The sequence below is a fragment of the Vipera ursinii genome, assembly GCF_947247035.1.
Source record: "Vipera ursinii genome assembly, chromosome: 2".
In the NCBI taxonomy this organism is placed as follows: Eukaryota; Metazoa; Chordata; class Lepidosauria; order Squamata; family Viperidae; genus Vipera; species Vipera ursinii.
Window position 1 is genome coordinate 175,002,063 of NC_139513.1, and position 18,274 is coordinate 175,020,336.

An 18,274-nucleotide genomic window follows, 5' to 3' on the forward strand; every position below is an offset into this window, starting at 1 on the left:
ACGTGGCACTCGGGATTCAACCCGCCAAACTGCCGACCTTCTGATCAACAAGCTCAGCGTCCTAACCCACTGAGCCACCACGTCCCTATATAATCACATATTATTTCATAAATTACTGTTGGCTGATTCACCTTAACTCAGATAACATGGTTTACAAATGCTGTCATTATGGTACAGTAATCCAAATCAAACCAGTCTTGGCTAGGAGTAGTGTATCTCAGCTGCATAGCTTTGGAATACTACAAGATGGTTAGCAAAGAGAAATAGATATCTCTTTGTTGCTCCACCTAGTGTACAGATTTTTGTAACTCAAATAAGGAATGCCTGTTAATACGATAAATGAACTCAGTTTTTAGATAGGGACATCCGTGCAAATGCAATCCTATTTGTAGAAAATTAATAGGCAAAGCTGAGTAAAAGTCGATGCAAGGTGTCTTCACCCTGATTTCTGTTGTCCTGTTGTAGGACCAAGACGTTTTAACAATAGTTCAGTGATCTTTTTTGTCTGACTTTAAGACTGGGAGTACAGGCATTTTCCACCTCTTTTGTTTTGGTTTTAAAGAGACATCTCAGTAAGGAAGTGCATATGAATCATTCTGAAAATGTAATTGAAAAGTAGGCATTTCTCTTGAAATGATCTGAAATTCAGTAATCAAGTGCTATAGTCAGAACACGAATCTGGGATTGTTACTTTGAGAGTGAAAAGTAATGATCTAATCACTGCTTTCTCCAAGTTAGAAATATGTAAATTCAAATCTTAAATCAGTGAATTGTTTTTTTCTTTTTAAGTAAATTACCAATTTTATCCATAGTATTGTTATAAAATGGTCCCATATATTACATCCTTATATTTTAATGATTAGATGATATTGAAATTCAGCACATTAAGCTTTTCTTATTGCTGCTTTTTCCAAAACTGATCATCTTGCAATGTGGCATTTAAAAGGAAGACTCACCAGAAGACAGTAAGAAATCACTGAAGGATGGTTGTAAATAATCTGTTCTTGTTAGGGTTGAATGTTTTTGTTTTGTTCATTTTATTGTTATGTATTTTATTCTCTGTGATAAAACAATAAATAATAATAATAAAAGAAACAGGCCTGATCCAGCTTGGAGTGCAGAGAAAAAATGGTCCCACCATTATAAGCTCCCTCCTACTTCTCACTTGGTCATGTGACCGAGAGTGAACCATGTGCCATCTGCCTTGTGCTTCCCAGTGCACACACACACACAAATGCAACATGAAAAAGAGAAACACACGTATGTGTGCATCCACCTTGATTAGATACTCCTGCATACCCATATGTATGCAACTGCCCCAATTAGGCTCTCACATACACACATAGACGCAACATGCTTTTTTTCTTCTACAGAATATAATACTCTCTCCTCTTGGAGCCATTAGTGGCAAAGAGGCCGAAAAGAATTTCTGAAACCATGCTCTGCAGGTTTTCTCTGGCTTGTTAACTGACAGCAGTAGTTAGTTGCACTGACACACACTGGACAAAATCTATAAGGGAGGTTTTGTAAAGTCTGCACCTCAGCTGACAAAAGAGGTCTGCTTAACTTTAACTGAACTTGAATTGGCCTACCAGTGCATATCTAAAAACAGATTTAGGTTGTTTGAAAAATATTATTGAAATGATTTTTCACAAATGGTATAGGGAATAGTAACCGATAAGCAGTGAGCAATTTTTGTTCTCCCTGCCAAAGTTAGTTTTAAAAATACTATTTATAAAAAAGGAAAGAATCTTATGTGCATCATTCATAAAATATTCAGTTCTACATGAATAAAAATGATCAAATATCAATTACTTAAAGAATTCCCCTTGGAAACAAAATTCGGCTAGATGTTTGTAACCTTCATCTGAACAATCTTTCAAAATATGTTCAATAAATTTTATCATACCCATTTTTTTTTAAAAAAAAGTACTAAACCCACTTGCCTGATGCAGCCTAGGAATTTTGAGTCGGAATAAAGACCCCCTAAACTCAATCAGAGAGCTAGTTTGGTGTGGCTAAGTTACCAAACCAGACACATGGGAGACTACGAGTTCTGGGTACAAGTCCAGTTGAGTGACCTTGGGCCAGTCACTTTCCTTCAGTTCTGGGAAGAAGGCAATGGCAAGCCTCTTCTGAAATCTTGCCAAGAAAACTAATTTTTTGTTAGTCCAGGCAGTAGCCAGGGCTCCAAAGCACCAAAGGAACCCACAACAACCCACCTCCAACAGGGGCTTATTTCCTAACGAAATGCACGCCGGAGGATAACTATCAATATAATTGGATATTAAAGCGAAAAATATAGATATCTATGTAAGCCGCCCTGAGTTTTCGGAGAAGGGCGGGATATAAATGGAATTTAAATAAATAAATAAATAAATAAATAATAAAAGTTCCTCAACTAGAGGAACGTTTCGGATTCGAAGACAGCAACGTACCGAATTGCTCTATGGTACTCCCAAAAGGTAAGCCTTCCCCAACTCCTCCTCCTCCCGGTTTATTTGACTACAACTCCCATAATCCTAGGCAGCCTCTTCGAACCCGTCGCCGCCTTCTTGTTGCCCAAAGCAGAGGTCCTCAACCTTGGCAACTTTTAAGACTTACGGACTTTGCTGGCTGAGGAATTCTGGGACTTCTGAAGTCCAGAAGTCCTAAAGTTGCCAAGGTTGAGGTCCCCTAGCCCATGGGTAGGCAACCTCGGCTCTTTTATGACTCGTGGACTTCAACTCCCAGAATTCCTGAGTCAGCTGACTCAGGAATTCTGGGAGTTGAAGTCCACGAGTCATAAAAGAGCCGAGGTTGCCTACCCCTGCCCTAGCCCAAAGGATTCAAAGAACTACCTCCCCTCGGACCAAGCGTCTGCCCGCTTGCCGGAAGAAGCGACCTACTCTCGCGAGGAGAAGACACGCTGAATCTGGATCCGGCGCCGGCAGCTGGATCGGGAGTCAAGCTGTTCTGTCGCGATTTGATGATGCACTCCGAAGGAGGTGGAGCCAGGAAGAGCAAGCGAAGGGACAGGGAGAGGTTAGTGGAGCTGTGACCCCTTCACCCCCCCCCCCGCCCAGCCGTTTCCCTTTAGGATTGCCCTCCTTATCCCGGCGAGGGCATATTCGGCTAGAAACCAGACAAGTTCCTCTCCATTCTTGACCAGGCCTTAGCACACACACATCCCTCCATCGCCCCATTCTTTCGGGACGGACAGAATTTTTATTTATTTTAATTCCATTTATATCCCGCCCTTCTCCGAAGACTCAGGGGGCCTTCCAAGCTTAGCAGTAGCCTTCATTCTATGTATATGCCTGCTTATTAGGGCTTTTACACACACACCCCAAGCAGCATTATTACAAAGTCAGCTTAATTGCCCCCAACAATCTGGGTCCTCATTTTACCTACCTCGGAAGGATGGAAGGCTGAGTCAACCTTGAATAAGGATAATAAGAATAAGGATCCTTCTCTGGACAGTAGGCACCTTATTGTTGGGCGTGTAGACTCCACGTTTGGGGGCGTTTCTTGCTCGTTTCCTGTCCTGATGACTGTTGAAGGGGAGGGGGGGGAGTGCTTTGTTTGTGGGAAATGCTTCGTGGGCGTGTAGTGTAGGCAGGAGCTTTTCCCGAAGCGATGTCCCTCGTCCTTTGTATTGCAGTACCCCCCCCCCCCGATTACCAACCAACTGGAGATGTTGGGAGTTGTAGTCCCACCTTTCTGAAGTGCCTGAAGTAAGTGGTGATGAATATTCCATACGGCAGGATTCACAACAACACAATGTGTTTCAACATGTCAGTTAAAGGTGTAGGGAGGCTGCATTGGAGCCACCAGCCAAACTTGTTGATTGTGAAATTGTTTATAAACCCTTTCCTAATAAAATCCTAGTAAAGGTAAAGGTTCCCTCGCACATGCATGCTAGTCATTTCCAACTCTAGGGGCCGGTGCTCATCTCCGTTTCAAAGCCAAAGAGCCAGCGCTTGTCCGAGAACGTCTCCGTGGTCATGTGGCCGGCATGACTAGACACCAAAGGCTCACGGAACGCTGTTACCTTCCCACTGTAGTGGTCCCTATTTTTCTACTTGCATTTTTACATGCTTTCGAACTGCTAGGTTGGCAGAAGCTGGGACAAGTAACAGGCGCTCACTCTGCTACGCGGCACTCGGGATTCGACCCGCCAAACTGCCGACCTTCCGATCGACAAGCTCAGCGTCCTAACCCACTGAGCCACCGCATCCCTTAATAAAATCCTAGTATTATCTATAATGAGTGACCACATTTTGGAAATTGTGAAGGAGTTGGAACAACCTTCACAACCTGGTGCTTACAAATTATGTCGGACATTAATTTCTATTATTTGCTTGTGTAGTAACAAAGGTCATGCATATGAAGTGGCCTTATGGCACACTAGTCCTGACGAAGTGTATGCTAGCTAGAGTGTTATATGGATATTGTAAACATACATTGAAGTCATATGCTTAATTTTGATGTAGGATGACATAAAACCTAAGGCTTCATAAAAGATGTAAGCTTTGAAAGGGAATTCTGTTCAGGGTCATGGAGAATTGTTCTTGGAGGTTTGAGGGTTTTTTTAACCTATGATTGCTTAATGGATAGTTTGAAAAGTTATATTCAGAAACAGTGTAATTTAAATATTGGAAGCCAACAATAGGGAAGGAGAGTCAACTTAATTCCCAGCTTTTAGCATTTTAGAGGCATCTTGGTAAGCTGGGCAGCAAATTTAATAAGGACAAAATAAAACCACGGCTGTAAATGAGATGAATTAATTCAGATCCAGAATTAGTTTTTTGTGATACCTCTACCAGAATTTCTTTAAAGCTTCATTGTTGCATAGACTGTTGCTAAGCAATACTAAAGGATTTTTCACAATGCTCAGAGGCATGGTATTATGTATTCATTACATGTTTTATATTGGAATTGTGGCATCAAAAACAAGTTGTTTGCTGAGACTAGCTGGCTATGGCTTACATTTTTTATTTCAAGGGAATCCTATAAATAACATACTATAAATAACATACTCTTGTTTTTCTCCTAGACTATCACTCTTACCTGACTAAATCACTATCACCATGGTAAGTTGATGCAGGATTTTGTATCAAATCCTCAACTGCAGTTTCTCTTCCATCATTCTTGACCTTAATGAGGATAGATTCAACTACTTTTATGACATATAGTTACAGCTTACATTTAATAGCATTTATCCAATCCCACATAGAAATCTTATTTCACAATAAGGACCTCTGTGGAAATTTGACTGTGCTACAAAACCATTGGTAGCTCTCATGGTGCTCTGTGCTGCCAAATATGAGCTAATTTGCAAGAGTCCCTAGAAGTCTGTGGTCTATAAATGAAATGACTATAAATGAAATAATGAGAAATATTTATTAAAGGGCTGCTTCCTATTTGGTGATAGTTTGGGGACTGAATCTGTGGTGATACCATTTATATAAGTTAACCTACCTCAGTCTGGAGAATGTTTGTGCCCTTCAAATTGCTCAGTTTGCTATCAAACAACAAAGCTTTGCCCTTGGTTTCTTACAGGGGGAAAGGAAAGGAGTCAACAAGTATTACCCACCCGATTTTGATCCAGCCAAGGTAAGAGGTCTGTCTGGAATACTTCAAGATATATATTTTTTTCTTGGGTGGTGGGGAGAGCAGTTTGGGATATTGGGTCATAACAAAAAATTTAAACAAGTAGGGCTTACAAAGGATAACTTTCTATTGGATAGTTTACTTACAAGTTAAAATACAAGGTCAGTATTTGAATGGTGTCAGAACATCTCAATAAGATAAAATAGAATTAAATGCAAGGGTTAAACTTTCTGGAGTCTGCTTTTATGTATAATTGAAATATCCATGTAACTGGAAAAGGAATTTCAGGCTTTTAAGGCTTTTTTGGTTTTGTGTGTACGATGATTCAGAGGCTATTGTATTTCTCTTTGGAAGAACAACTATTTCTTGTAGTTCCCTTGTTTGCTTTTACACAGTCAACAAGAAACTGAGAAGAGTAATATGTCTTCTTGCCAGTGACCACTGATCTGTTTCTGTTTCAGCTTCTGATCTGTCCCTTAATAGCCAAAGTACAAGTAATTAAAGAGGTTTTAATTTTAGGATAAATGGATATTCTCTATCTGATTTCTTTAATAGTCCCAAGCACCTCCCCTCTCATAGCAGTGCCTTTTTTCCTCAATTAATACTAATATGTGGGAATCTGGGCCAAACAAGCTATGTGGTATTACTTCAAATTCATGGCACCAATTCCAGTTCTAGATGATTTCTTTTAGTATTCTGGTGTTAAACATTAATTCTCTGTAGAGTACTGGACTGAACTGGACAGGAAGACCCAAATGTACTGCAGAACAGTGCCGCAAAGTCCAGTCTTGCCAGTAGTCCGAAAAGGTACCATAATCAATTTTATTGAAAGCAGCTGAGAAGTCCAAGGGAACAAGGAGGGCTGCATTCTCCCCATTAGGTTCGTAACACAGGTCATCCACCAAGAAGATTAAAGAAGTCGCAGCAGCATTTTCTGACCAAATGTTTGGCTGAAATAGTTCGTCTTCAGTAACCTTCAGAACTATCTGGAATTGCAACACTAGTCTCTTGTTAATCAGAAAAAACAATGTTTTTTCCCACCTGTTTCAGATACAAACAAAGGCTGAAGGAAAACTTGCAAATGTGTATTGTACAGATCTGTCAGAATCTTTGGCCAAATCTTTTTTTATATAATTTATTGGTTTTCCAGTTTTACATTTGAGTATTTAGAAGGCAATGTGGTGATTGGGTTAATCAATAGTTCAGTCACAAAATCTTTAGTAGATATCTCAGGTTACATCATCAAATATTTCTTCTCTGTTTCCCTTAATATTTGCTATTTCGTATTTAAGCTAGTAAATTTCTAATTGTATCAAACTCAGTAAAAACTTCATCATCACATTTATGAATACATTTTTTTCTCATACATATCTTAATAAATCTCAATAAACAATCCATATCCTGTTAAGTTTTACCTAATTTTTAATTACAGTATTCCAATTTAACCTTTAATATCCATGGTATTTGACTTTCAAGTAACCCAGATTTTGTTTATCTCACTTCATACAAATTATAATCTCTAAAATACACATATTAGTTACTTAAATATATTCTTATTCTATTTCATAAACATTTTTATTTATTTATTTATTTATTTTAATTCCATTTATATCCCGCCCTTCTCCGAAGACTCAGGGCGGCTTACAAGCTCTATTTCTCACCCTAATTCATCACCACCTTAGTAATAGAGTATGGTTTGTTAGTTCAAATCCATCATCTATATTTGGGCTAATCAATAATTTAAATCTATTTCTTAATAATAATAATTTCCTTTGTAAATCTAAGTCCTCAGTATTAGATTAATCTCTTATTTTTTACTATTTTCCAACTATTTTAAATCTAATAATCAAATTTCCCCTTGTCTCAAAATCTCCCTTTAGCCCAATAGTTAACAGTTTAGGGTCCCCTCTAGTAAATCAAAAGGCCCCAGTTTTTCAATCTAATTCTAGCTTTCTTCTTTTGCCAACCAGGCTTCCATACCAATGCTTTTAAATCATCAAATAGATCTCCCTTCATTCTTGTATATGTTACTTGGATTGAAAGAGACCATCTAATTGCCAATTTCCTGAAAAATCTGGCCCATTTATAATCATTGGGTTGTTGCCCTGGTAACCCAGATCCCTGTATTTGTTCTGGTATAGTTGTCTTCAATTCGATCTGGTCTACTTGTTTCTCAGATTTCTTCTGGTTTGTGTAGAAAATCATTTCCAGTTTTGAAGTTGTTGTTTCATTGTCTGGATTTTCAGTAAACTGTACTTGTTGATCTTTAAAGCCCTCTGTCTTAGTATTCACTTCTTCCACTCATGTTGTTTTTTGAATTGTTAGTTCTTTAGTTGCAATCAAGGTTTTGCTTTGTAGATCTAGGCACCTTTGTCTTTCAGGTTAGCTTTGATTTTCTCAGTGTTTGCAAGAATACTTTCAAGTAAGGATTTTAACATAGCCAAGATTTTTTGTTGACCCTCGTCCATTTCTGACATAGTTATAAATGGTCTTTCTAGTGAAGGCTATTTATTAAACAAGAGTCAATAAATGTTCAACTCCACAGTTCTTAGAGACCAATTTCACTGTCCAGCTGCTCTCTCAGTGTTAAATCTCTCATAGATAATACCAAGGTCAGGTCTGGGCTGTGGGCAAGTCTCTTTGTCAGAAATAATAAATTGCTGTACCAAGCTTTGCCACAAGAAGCAGTGGTGGCGAACCTATGTCACGGGTGCCAGAGGCGGCACTCACGAGCCCTCTCTGTGGGCACACATGCCATTGCCCCAGACCCGCCTCCCCCCATGGCCCCCTCCTCACCGCAGCTCCCCCGGAGGAGAGTCGCCCCTGAGCGCAGCCCGCATGGAGTAGCACAGCCAAGGACATGGCAGCCAAGCAGTAGGGACAAGACTTTGCCCTCGTACCCATCGCACGCAGTTGATGCTGTGGGGCGTGGGCAGAGGGCATGGCTGCCATGGCGCTGCTGGGCCTCATGGGTGATCTGCAGTGGGCTGTGGAGGCGGTGGGTTGCTCCACAGGCAGGGGGGGCAGTTTTTAGGCAGTCGGTCTCTAAAAGGTTCGCCATCACTGATTTAGAGTCTTTTTCAGATCCTGGGCTAGGTTCTTATCCAATTTAAGTTCTTTTTTGAAAGTAAAATAAAATAGGTCCCAGTAAGAATAGGAACTTTTTGGGTCCCCAGATTCCAAGAAAAAAATATATAAATCCAATTATATTAAGTTGATCGTTTCAATGCTTTGTTTCCCCTGGGTGATCAGACACCATCATTTTAGAGGGTGGGAGAAGAAAGTTCCCTTCCCTCTCTCCTCACAGGAGGAAAAATTTTCAAGAATCTTTTAACAGGAAAGTACTTGGGGTACAGAGAAGGTAAGATCTCACCCAATTCCTCCACATTGCTTTCAAGGTGCTTGTTGGTAAATTTGGCCTCAGTTGTCAGTAGCTTGTTGATGGGCCATATTGATGGCCGATCTTTTCCCCGTCAGTTTGAAGAGCTGCCCCGGATCAAACGGGAGGGTTGCCACCCTTCCACAATCACCCAGTCCTCTTCTCGCTCGTCGCCCCTAGAGGGTGACTTCCAACCCTCTTCAGGGTCCCCCGGTGGGAGAAAACTGGACAGTGGAGAGAGCGATCACCACACACGTCCACCAATGCCGCGATCGCAAACCGAAACCCGGCCAAATCTTTTGATTTGTCTGCAGTCTCTACTAATATGTATAGAGCCATATAGACCTTCTGGAGTTATCTCAAAAGCTCCCGCTAAGAAATTAGGAAGGGAGCAGTATTTATTTGTTTAAAACATTTAGATACTTCTTTGCATTAAAAAAAAATCTCAAAGCAGTAGAGACACTGTATTTCCAAAGAATTATCTTAAATTCTGTAGCCAAGTCATCAGTGTTGCAGGAAAATTTATTTATAAAGTGGAATTATCAGATTATGCAGATTTCCCAAATTGGCAGCCAGTTCAAGTATCTGAGTACAAACCAGGAAAAAAAACTTGGGGAAATTTAGCAACAGTAATCCAGGTATGTGGTTAATTTCCAGTTGGAAGTTAAGCAAAAAAATAGTTTGTTTTTTTTTTTGTTCTCATACCACAGCCAACAAACTGAGACTTGTTAATTGTTAACAGATATAGGTGGAAAGATTCATGAATATAACATCTGTGTACAAGAAACTTAACACCGACCTTATCTCTCTTGTAGCATGGCTCCCTTAATAAATATCGCAATAGCCATCCACTGCGGGAAAGAGCTCGTAAACTCTCCCAGGGCATCCTCATCATCAGGTAAGGCATCTAACCACGTCTGTACTTTGAGCAGGAACTCATGGGTTGCTGGAGTCAAGAAATGCTGACTACATCCTAGCCATAGCAAGGGAACATTGTAAGCTGTTCCCTTTCTATTCTGATAGGGCTTGTTCTCCCACTAAATAAAGTTTTGGCTGTTTCTGCAACATGCATAAAACATGTCACTTCTTTCCCAGATTTGAGATGCCCTATAATATCTGGTGTGATGGCTGCCAGAATCACATTGGGATGGGTAAGTGTTGATCTATCCCTCAAACAGTCTAGCATATAGGTAGTGATTGGGAGTTACATACAGGCGAAAAAACTATTGCCTGTGTGACAACCATTTAGTTAATGTAAAGCAATACACACACACACACACACACACACACATACACACACACACTCCATTTGATTAGATTTCCAACAAATATTTGAAATTCCCTTATAGATTTTTGACACTTTATCCAGTGTCATGTACCAGCAATCTATAATTTTATAAAAATTTTCTTAAGATTACAATTCAGTGTAAATTTTAACACTTTCTTCCATATACTCTTCCATTAGCCAACTCTATTTGAATTTTTTTGCCCATTTATCATATAGTCTTTGTTTGTCCTCTATTTCCATTATCAGTAAGTGTTTATATATCCTAGCAATAATATAATTATCATTTGTACGGAGCTATACATCAAATTCAGTTTTACCCTTTTCAAATTCATAATTCCTTTTATCCAACTTAAATCTTTCCATTAGCTGAATGTAAGGAAACCAATAGTATGTGAAATGTTCCCAACTCCCACATTTTCTTATTTTTAAGTTAAACTCTTCTTTACAAAAAATATCAATGAATTAGCATAAGTTAACCATTTTTGTTTAATTTTCCTTCTAAAGGCTTCTATAAAGAGATTTTATGAGATTTGCCTCATATCTATTCCAAATTCTCAATATGGATGTTGAATGACTTTTAAAATCTACATTAACTTTAACTTTGCCGTACCACAAAGTTTTGTCATCCAAATATTAAATCATACCCTTCCAATTCCAATAACCTCTTACTTCTTACAAGTCACCTATTCTTTCATCCAAACTAAACAACGAGCTTAATATACAATTTCAGATATGATAATCCTAGGCTTCCTCCTTCTTTAGCATCCTGCAAGAATTTATATTTAATTCTTGGTTTCTTGCCTTGCCAAATAAATTTGGAAATACCATTTTTCTCCATTGCTTAAATGGTACATCAGTTATCAGTATAGATACCCTCTGAAATAAAAAGAAAAATATTCTAGTAAAATTTTCAGTTTAACAGAAAAACTTTCCAACAATGACAATTGTAATTTTTCCCATCTCAGCATATCTCTTTAGTTTTGTTCCATATCTTAACATAATTACTTTAAAACAACATACAATTCATATTAGTGAAACTAACCTCCAAATATTTAACTTTTTTCTCAATTTTAAAACCAGATTTTTTTCATCAAAACATCTTGATCTTGTAGTGTCATATTTTTAACAAATATCTTTGTTTTCTGGTTATTAATCTTAAAACCTGCTACCACACCAAAATCTTTGCATTTTTCCATCAAAGATTTGATCCCTTTCACTGGAGCCTGTAAAATCAAAACCAAATTGTCAGTAAAAGCTCTCAATTTTAAAAGCTCACTTTTTAATTTTTAGGCCTATTAATCCCTCATTTTATCTAATGTCTGTATTCAAAACTTGAAAAACCAAAGTAAACAACAAAAGCCACAGATCTTACCTTGTCCCCTTCTGAATATCACATGGTTTAGTCCAGGGGTCGGCAACCTAAAAAAGAAAAAGAGCCACTGGGAACCGGTTCCATCACAAATTAAAAAAAGAGGGAGCCGCGTGCGTGTCCATGCACGCGCATGCGCAAAAAGGTTTTTTGCGCATGCGCGGACGCACGCGGCTGCCATTTTTTTAAAAATGAGATGGAACCGGTTCCCGGTTGCCCGATGGCGACGGCCCGTCTGCAAAGCTGCCGCTTTCGGCAGCTTTGCAGACGGGCCGTGGCAGCTTCCTCAAAGAGCGGCGCCCCTGCCCATTCCGAGAGGTGCGCGCGCACCTCTCCGAACGACCGGAGGTGCGCGCGTACCTCCGCGCGAATGGGCAGCGGTGCCGCTCTTTCAGGAAGCCCGCCGCGGCCCATCTGTGAAGCTGCCGAAAGCGGCAGCTTAGCAGACGGGCCGCAGCAGCTTCCGCAAAGAGCGGCGCCCCTGCCCATTCCGAGAGGTGCGCGCGCACCTCTCCGAACGACCGGAGTTGCGCGCGCACCTCCCCAAACCTTTGGGGAGGTGCGCGCGTACCTCCGTGCGAAGGGGCAGCGGCGCCGCTCTTTAAGGAAGCTGCCGAAAGCGTGGAGTTGTCGTTGTTGTTGTTTTCCCAGCAGTTACGTCCCCCAACTGTTGCAGCAGTACAAAGCCTGCCTTCCGGACCGACGACACGCGGCCGACGCCCCAAGGGACTTTAGCGAGGAAACTGAGGAAAGTTCTTTGCGCGGCTGCCCCTCCCCCCACCCCCCGCCGGCCTCCTCTCCTCTCCTGCCGCTCGAGACGGGACGGGAAGCCCCGCCCGCTCAGCTTCTCAAACTTAATTTCCAACGGGCAACTTCGACTTCCGCTTCGGGGGGGGAAGCGCCCGGCCGAGTTTGCGCAGGGAGCCCGCCAGCGCGCGCTGCTGCGCACGAGTCTTTCCTCCCCCCTACCCCCCCCCCCGCCACCACTCCCAACTCCCGCCCGTCTCGAGAGTCTATAGGCGGGGGAGTTTTCCAAGCGCCGGAAACTTGTCCGAAAGTTCCGAGAAGCAAAAAAAAAAAAAAAACCACAACCTCCCCCGCCCCACCCCGTTGCCAGCGGCGGCGTTTTTACGGGTTCGGCGTCGCTCGGAGTGAAGTGGCGTGAGGGAGTGAGTGAGGGAGGGGGCCATGTCCGGCGCCTCCAACGTAGCCGCTATGAAGAAAGTGGTGCAACAGCTGCGGCTCGAGGCCAGCGTGAGCCGCGTGAAGGTGAGCCCCGGAGTGGGGCGGAGACCCAAGGCCGCCCGCTCGCTCGCTCGCCGGCCCGTCGGAGCGCCTCGGCCGCCATTTGCGCACCTCGGGGGAGAAGGCTGCGTGGGCGCTCAGTTTACGGCAGTTTACGAAAGCGGCAGCTTCCTGAAAGAGCGGCACCGCTGCCCGTTCGCGGGGAGGTGCGCGTGCACCTCCGGTCGTTCGGAGAGGTGCGCGCGCACCTCTCGGAATGGGCAGGGGCGCCGCTCTTTGCGGAAGCTGCCGCGGCCCGTCTGCTAAGCTGCTGCTTTCGGCAGCTTCACAGACGGGCCGCGGCAGCTTCCTCAAAGAGCGGCACCGCTGCCCATTCGCGCGGAGGTACGCGCGCACCTCTCCAAAGGTTTGGGGAGGTGCGCGCGCACCTCCGCCCATTCGGGGAGGTGCGCGTGCACCTCTCCAAACGGGCGGTGCCACTCTCCATTTGGAGAGGTGCGCGCGCACCACTGCCCGTTGGAAGAGGTGCGCGCGCACCGGGCGGCTGGGAGCCGCAAGAGACGGCTCAAAGAGCCGCATGCGGCTCCGTAGCCGCAGGTTGCCGACCTGTGGTTTAGTCAAATAACCATTAACTATAATTCAAGCTTTTTGGGGGATGTACTGTACATATCAGTTTAATTCCATGAAGAACACTCTTACCATAGTCTAATTTATTCCAAGACAAGAAGGACCAATTCAAATTGTCAAAAGCATCAAAAAAAATAACGCAGCTTGTTTTTCATCATTCTGTTGTATATATTCTGTTACATCCAACACAGTTCCCACATTATCTTTTTACTGCCTTTTAGGCAAAATGCACACTGAACTTCTTGGATAAACTTTCCTAAAAACGTTTTAGTCTGTTTACCAAAATTGATGAAAATGCTTTATAATCACTAAAGCCTCTCTTTTTATCAGCATTTCGGCTGATAGATTTGATTGATATTATTCAAATAAATGCATATCCATTTTCAATTATTCCTTCGGAAAGAAATTTTAAAAACCCCAAGTTTGGCTATTAACGTAGAGTGAATTGGGTAGCATCCCGGCTTATGTAATAAGAAAGCAGTAATAATCATGACACTAAATGTAAAACGTGAGAACAGGAAGAGTAGAATTCAAGGGTTTGGAGATCTGAACTTAGCCTTAACTTGATGGACTTAGCCTCCCTGAAACTTGTTCTGGCCAAACTTGTTCTTCCTATATCCTCTGGACCACATGGAATGAGGCCTGCTAGCTCAGGATCTTGGGGGTTATAGTCTGACCTATTAGCATGTTTCCAAATTTAAGGAAACTGGACTTGTTCTTAGGTGAATGATAGATGACCTAAAGGCCTGTTACGATGGAATGTTTTAAAAGAGTGGCTATGGTGGTTTAAAACACATCCAATGATGATTTGTAAGTAACTGCAGGTTTCTAAGATGAGTTTGTACCTTGTCCTTTCTTCACCTTGTTTCTGCAGGTGTTCGATATAATGCGGAGAAGAAGAAGGTCGGTAATTATTACACCACTCCTATTTTCAGGTGGGTGCTTGAAGACAGAAGAGACTATTGTCTTTGATCAGTTCATGGATAGTGCCCTAGTGGGCAGTAGGAAAGGATCAGTCCAGCAGATGGAAAAGACTGCTGATAGGCTATATTATTCTGTTCTAGGATTTCTCACCTAACTTTCCCAATGTTAATCCAAGAAATGGCAAATTCTTATGACCTAGCCAATTGATGCAACTCTGCATGATTTGCTTTGTGATACATAAATGCACATCTATTAAACATACAAGAAGCACAAAGCTGCATCCCAGAGCCAGTTTGCTCAGTCTCCATCTAGTAACCAAAATGTCACAAGGTACGGCTGGAGTGTACTTTTAGGCCATTCCTAAAACCACAATTTCTTAAAAAGTTGAATTCTGGCTGCTGAATTCTTTTAACTTGAGTGGTCAGTAATCCAGAACAAAGACAGATTTTCTTGGGTCATTGAGCTTGCATATGAAAAGAAAGATATTTGGCATGAAGGCAGGAGGGTGGCTTTTGGGGTTTCTGGCGTTCATAGTCTCAGATCTGGTGTCCTTCTTCCCTTTCTTGCTGCATTGCATTTGGCTTTATAGGTTCCGTATGAAGTGCCACCTTTGCCCCAACCACATTGAGATGCAGACCGATCCTGCCACTTGTGACTACGTCATTGTCAGTGGTGCCCGGCGCAAGGAAGAGCGCTGGGATGCTGAAGCTAGTGAACAAGTAGTGGCCACAGGTGAGTTTTGGGACCAGCAGCATCCTTGAGCATTCCTTTAGCTGGGCCTGGCTTGATGTGTGTGTCTGATTCTTAGCCCACGAGGAGAAGCAGAAGCTGGAGACAGATGCTATGTATCGATTGGAGCACGGCACACAAGATCAGAGCAAGCTTCAGCGAGCTCTCCCTACTCTCCAGAATATTCAGGAGGCTCAAAGTGCCTGGAAGGATGATTTCGCACTCAACAGCCTTCTTCGGCAGAAATTCAGGGTAAATTTTTATTTTTTATTTTTTTATTTTAATTCCATTTATATCCCGCCCTTCTCTGAAGACTCAGGGCGGCTTACAAGCTTAGCAGTAGCCTTCATTCTATGTATATGCCTGCTTATTAGGGCTTTCACACACACCCCAGCGGCATTATTACAAAGTCAGCTTAATTGCCCCCAACAATCTGGGTCTTAATTGCCCCCAACAATCTGAGAAGTTGCAATAGAGGAAGGGAGAAGGATTACTTTGAATATTCCTAGATTGATGTTTCTAAAGTTCAGCAAATGAGAACAGAATAAAAGAATTGCAATTGCATTTCAAGTTATAATACATTTTTTACAAAAAAAATATGATAAACTTTTCAACATTGTCCTTTCCCATTATGATTGTATATCTCATTTTTTTAAAAAAATTGTTTCTGTATACATATTTGCTCTCCTCCCATTCTTCCATTTTACAGTGAGGGGAAAAAGTATTTTTGAAATGCGTTTTTCTGGATTTTTTTTTTTTTTTTTTTTTGTTATTCTGTCTCTCACCGTTAAAATAAACCTACCATTAAAATTATAGACTGATCATTTTTTTGTCAGTGGGCAAACATACAAAATCAGCAGGGGATCAAATAATTTCCCCCCCTCACTGTATCTCTATCCTGTTTCTCTTTTTAAAAGCCTTTAAAAAATACTCCACATTTTTATTTTCTATTTTTTCTTCATTTGTAATACAAGTATTTTCAAATTCAGGATAGCAGGATTTTATGTTATACTATTATATTGTTCTATTACATAAGCCGTTTATATAGCAACCAACTTTTATATAGAAAGTCATAATGTAGTAACTACAGATAACCAAGCAAAAGCCTGAAAAGGAAAATCTTGGGTTAAAGTTATGGACTTGTTCTTATTTTAATTTTCTTAAGGTTCTTTGGGATAGCTAGTATTTAAAAAGGAGTCACTTTTCTCCTGTATTATATTTTTCAAACCAGTTTTCTCTTGGTCTGATGCTTTATTTTTCCTTGCTCCAGCTTCATGGCAATGCTGGGTGTGCCTCATGTGCTGCTTCTTTCCTCTTTCCCTTCTCATAGGAAGAGAAGAAAGTTCTGCAAGAAGAAGAGAGAAAAGACCTTGCTTTGCAGGCAAGAGCAAACCTAAGCATCCCACTTGTGCAGGAAGCTGAAGAAGATCGGCATCTGGCAGCGCTCCTCAAGTACCAGAGCCTTGACTGTATGTAAAGGGGTCTTTGCAGGGGGAAGGATGTGGGGCTCAAGGATGGGACTCCCTCATACAAGAATGTGTCCTTGATAAAGTGTCGCATTTTGTTGGCTGCACTATAGAAGGAATTGCTTTTAAGAGGTGGGTTTGGATTGCGGCTCCGACTTCCCAAACAGTGCTTCTTAATCTCCTTTATTATATAAGGGTAAAATAAATACTAATTTTAACAAGATATGCTGCATATTTGGGTAGTAAATTGATTCCACACCTTTGCTGCCATGAATGGACATTTTTAGTAATTGTTGAATTTCTGTTATCTTCCTCCATGCAGTGATGGCTTTTAGGACTTTTCCTATAGTGGTGGAAAACTGGTCACCCTATAGCCCAAATACAGAAATATGTTACTAATAGAGTGAGCCGAGTTTCATAGCTAGAACTCTGGTTAGTCCTGTTTTCTGTCATTATAGCATGCTTACTTCTTCCTTTTCAGCCTACGAAGACAAACGGAAACAAAAACGCAATGAGATTGTGGATCGCCCATGGTTCTCAAGTCCCAAAACCAATGACACCCTGAAAAAGTTGGCATTTGTTGGGAAATCTCCATCTAGCAAGTTCCTTGTACCTCTAAACAGCCTGGGTGTTGTGTGTCGGAAATCCAAGGATACCAAGCAAGTTTTCAGTGAAGGGGAGAGCAACACCTCTGATGCCCCAGCGCAAGTCAACAGGCAGGACAGTGGAGCAAGTGAAATGCTCCTTGACTCTTCCACTAGGCCTTCAGGAGGCTCCCAAAAGGCTGAGGGAAGCCCTCCCTCCAGTTTTGCTGCTTCTCTGGTTGCAGATTATTCAGACTCTGCATCTGGTTCAGAAGCTGAACTTTGAACTGAGTTTATGGGTAGAGAGAAAATACGGCCGGAAATGGTGTGCAAATCAGTCTTTTTTTTCCTCCAAACAAACAAAAGTACTCTTTGCAGATGGTACATGAAGCAGTTGGAATACGTGAATAGAAATGTCTGTGTGTCTGTGAGTGTGTGTGAAAAAGAGAGAAGAGTGCGCACATTTTGCTGTCTTATATCATCTGCACTTGTTCCCCAATTATTTAAACATAAGCTCACTGTTTTGCCCCAAGAATCATAAAATAAACAGTGCTATCTTCCTTAGCCTTTCTTTTTTTAGTTATGCCCAGAATATAGCAGTTATATGCTATTAATTATAGGAACTGTGTGTGCCAGGAAGGGAGAAAGATAGATAAAATGAAGGATCGCCTAGATTAGTGTTTCTTAAACTTCTTTGCTCCCAGTTTTTGTTTGGGTTATATTGATATTTACCATATTAAAAATTTCACATAATTGTTTAACTGAATCACCTGAATCAGAATAGAGCTGGAAGGGACGTAATTGGGTTCACATAGCAAGCTTATTTGGTTTTAGCATAATCATATTTGTAAAGAACAGCCTTCTGCTGCTGAGTTGTACTAGTAACTTAATGAACATGTGTTTATGGAAGTGTTCCCCTTCTGGCATGTCTGGGATATGTCGGAAAATTACCATTCAAGTACTAATCAAGCTAGACCCTGTTTAGCTCAGCAAACCAACAAGGTGTTGGACTTCAGTTGAGATATTGTTTATAAACCATGGTTAAAAACTTTCTGTATAGTACAGATA

General features: G+C 41.4%; 1 protein-coding gene across 2 annotated transcripts; it reads left to right on the forward strand.

Annotated features, from left to right (window-relative positions):
- Positions 1-2,970: 2,970 nt before the first annotated feature.
- On the forward strand, positions 2,971-17,766 carry YJU2B (YJU2 splicing factor homolog B). 2 transcript variants are annotated; one of them, XM_083350963.1, is made up of 10 exons: positions 2,971-3,024; positions 5,039-5,075; positions 5,545-5,598; positions 9,790-9,872; positions 10,070-10,125; positions 14,378-14,438; positions 15,017-15,159; positions 15,236-15,408; positions 16,487-16,625; positions 17,104-17,766. In XM_083350963.1, exons 2-10 carry the CDS (start codon positions 5,073-5,075, stop codon positions 17,490-17,492), a joined length of 1,101 nt encoding a protein of 366 aa, XP_083207089.1. In that variant the 5' UTR covers positions 2,971-3,024; positions 5,039-5,072; the 3' UTR covers positions 17,493-17,766. The 2 variants fall into 2 exon arrangements, with proteins under 2 accessions (XP_083207089.1, XP_083207088.1); XM_083350962.1 differs by lacking the exon at positions 2,971-3,024 and adding an exon at positions 3,598-3,716.
- The last annotated feature ends 508 nt before the right edge of the window (positions 17,767-18,274 follow it).

Bases quoted from the DNA above. Each gene is read 5' to 3' on its own strand.
- YJU2B (XM_083350963.1), top strand. The intron at 10,126-14,377 runs GTAAGTGTTGAT...TTGTTTCTGCAG, and splicing joins CCAGAATCACATTGGGATGG to GTGTTCGATATAATGCGGAG. The intron at 15,409-16,486 runs GTAAATTTTTAT...CCCTTCTCATAG, and splicing joins TTCTTCGGCAGAAATTCAGG to GAAGAGAAGAAAGTTCTGCA.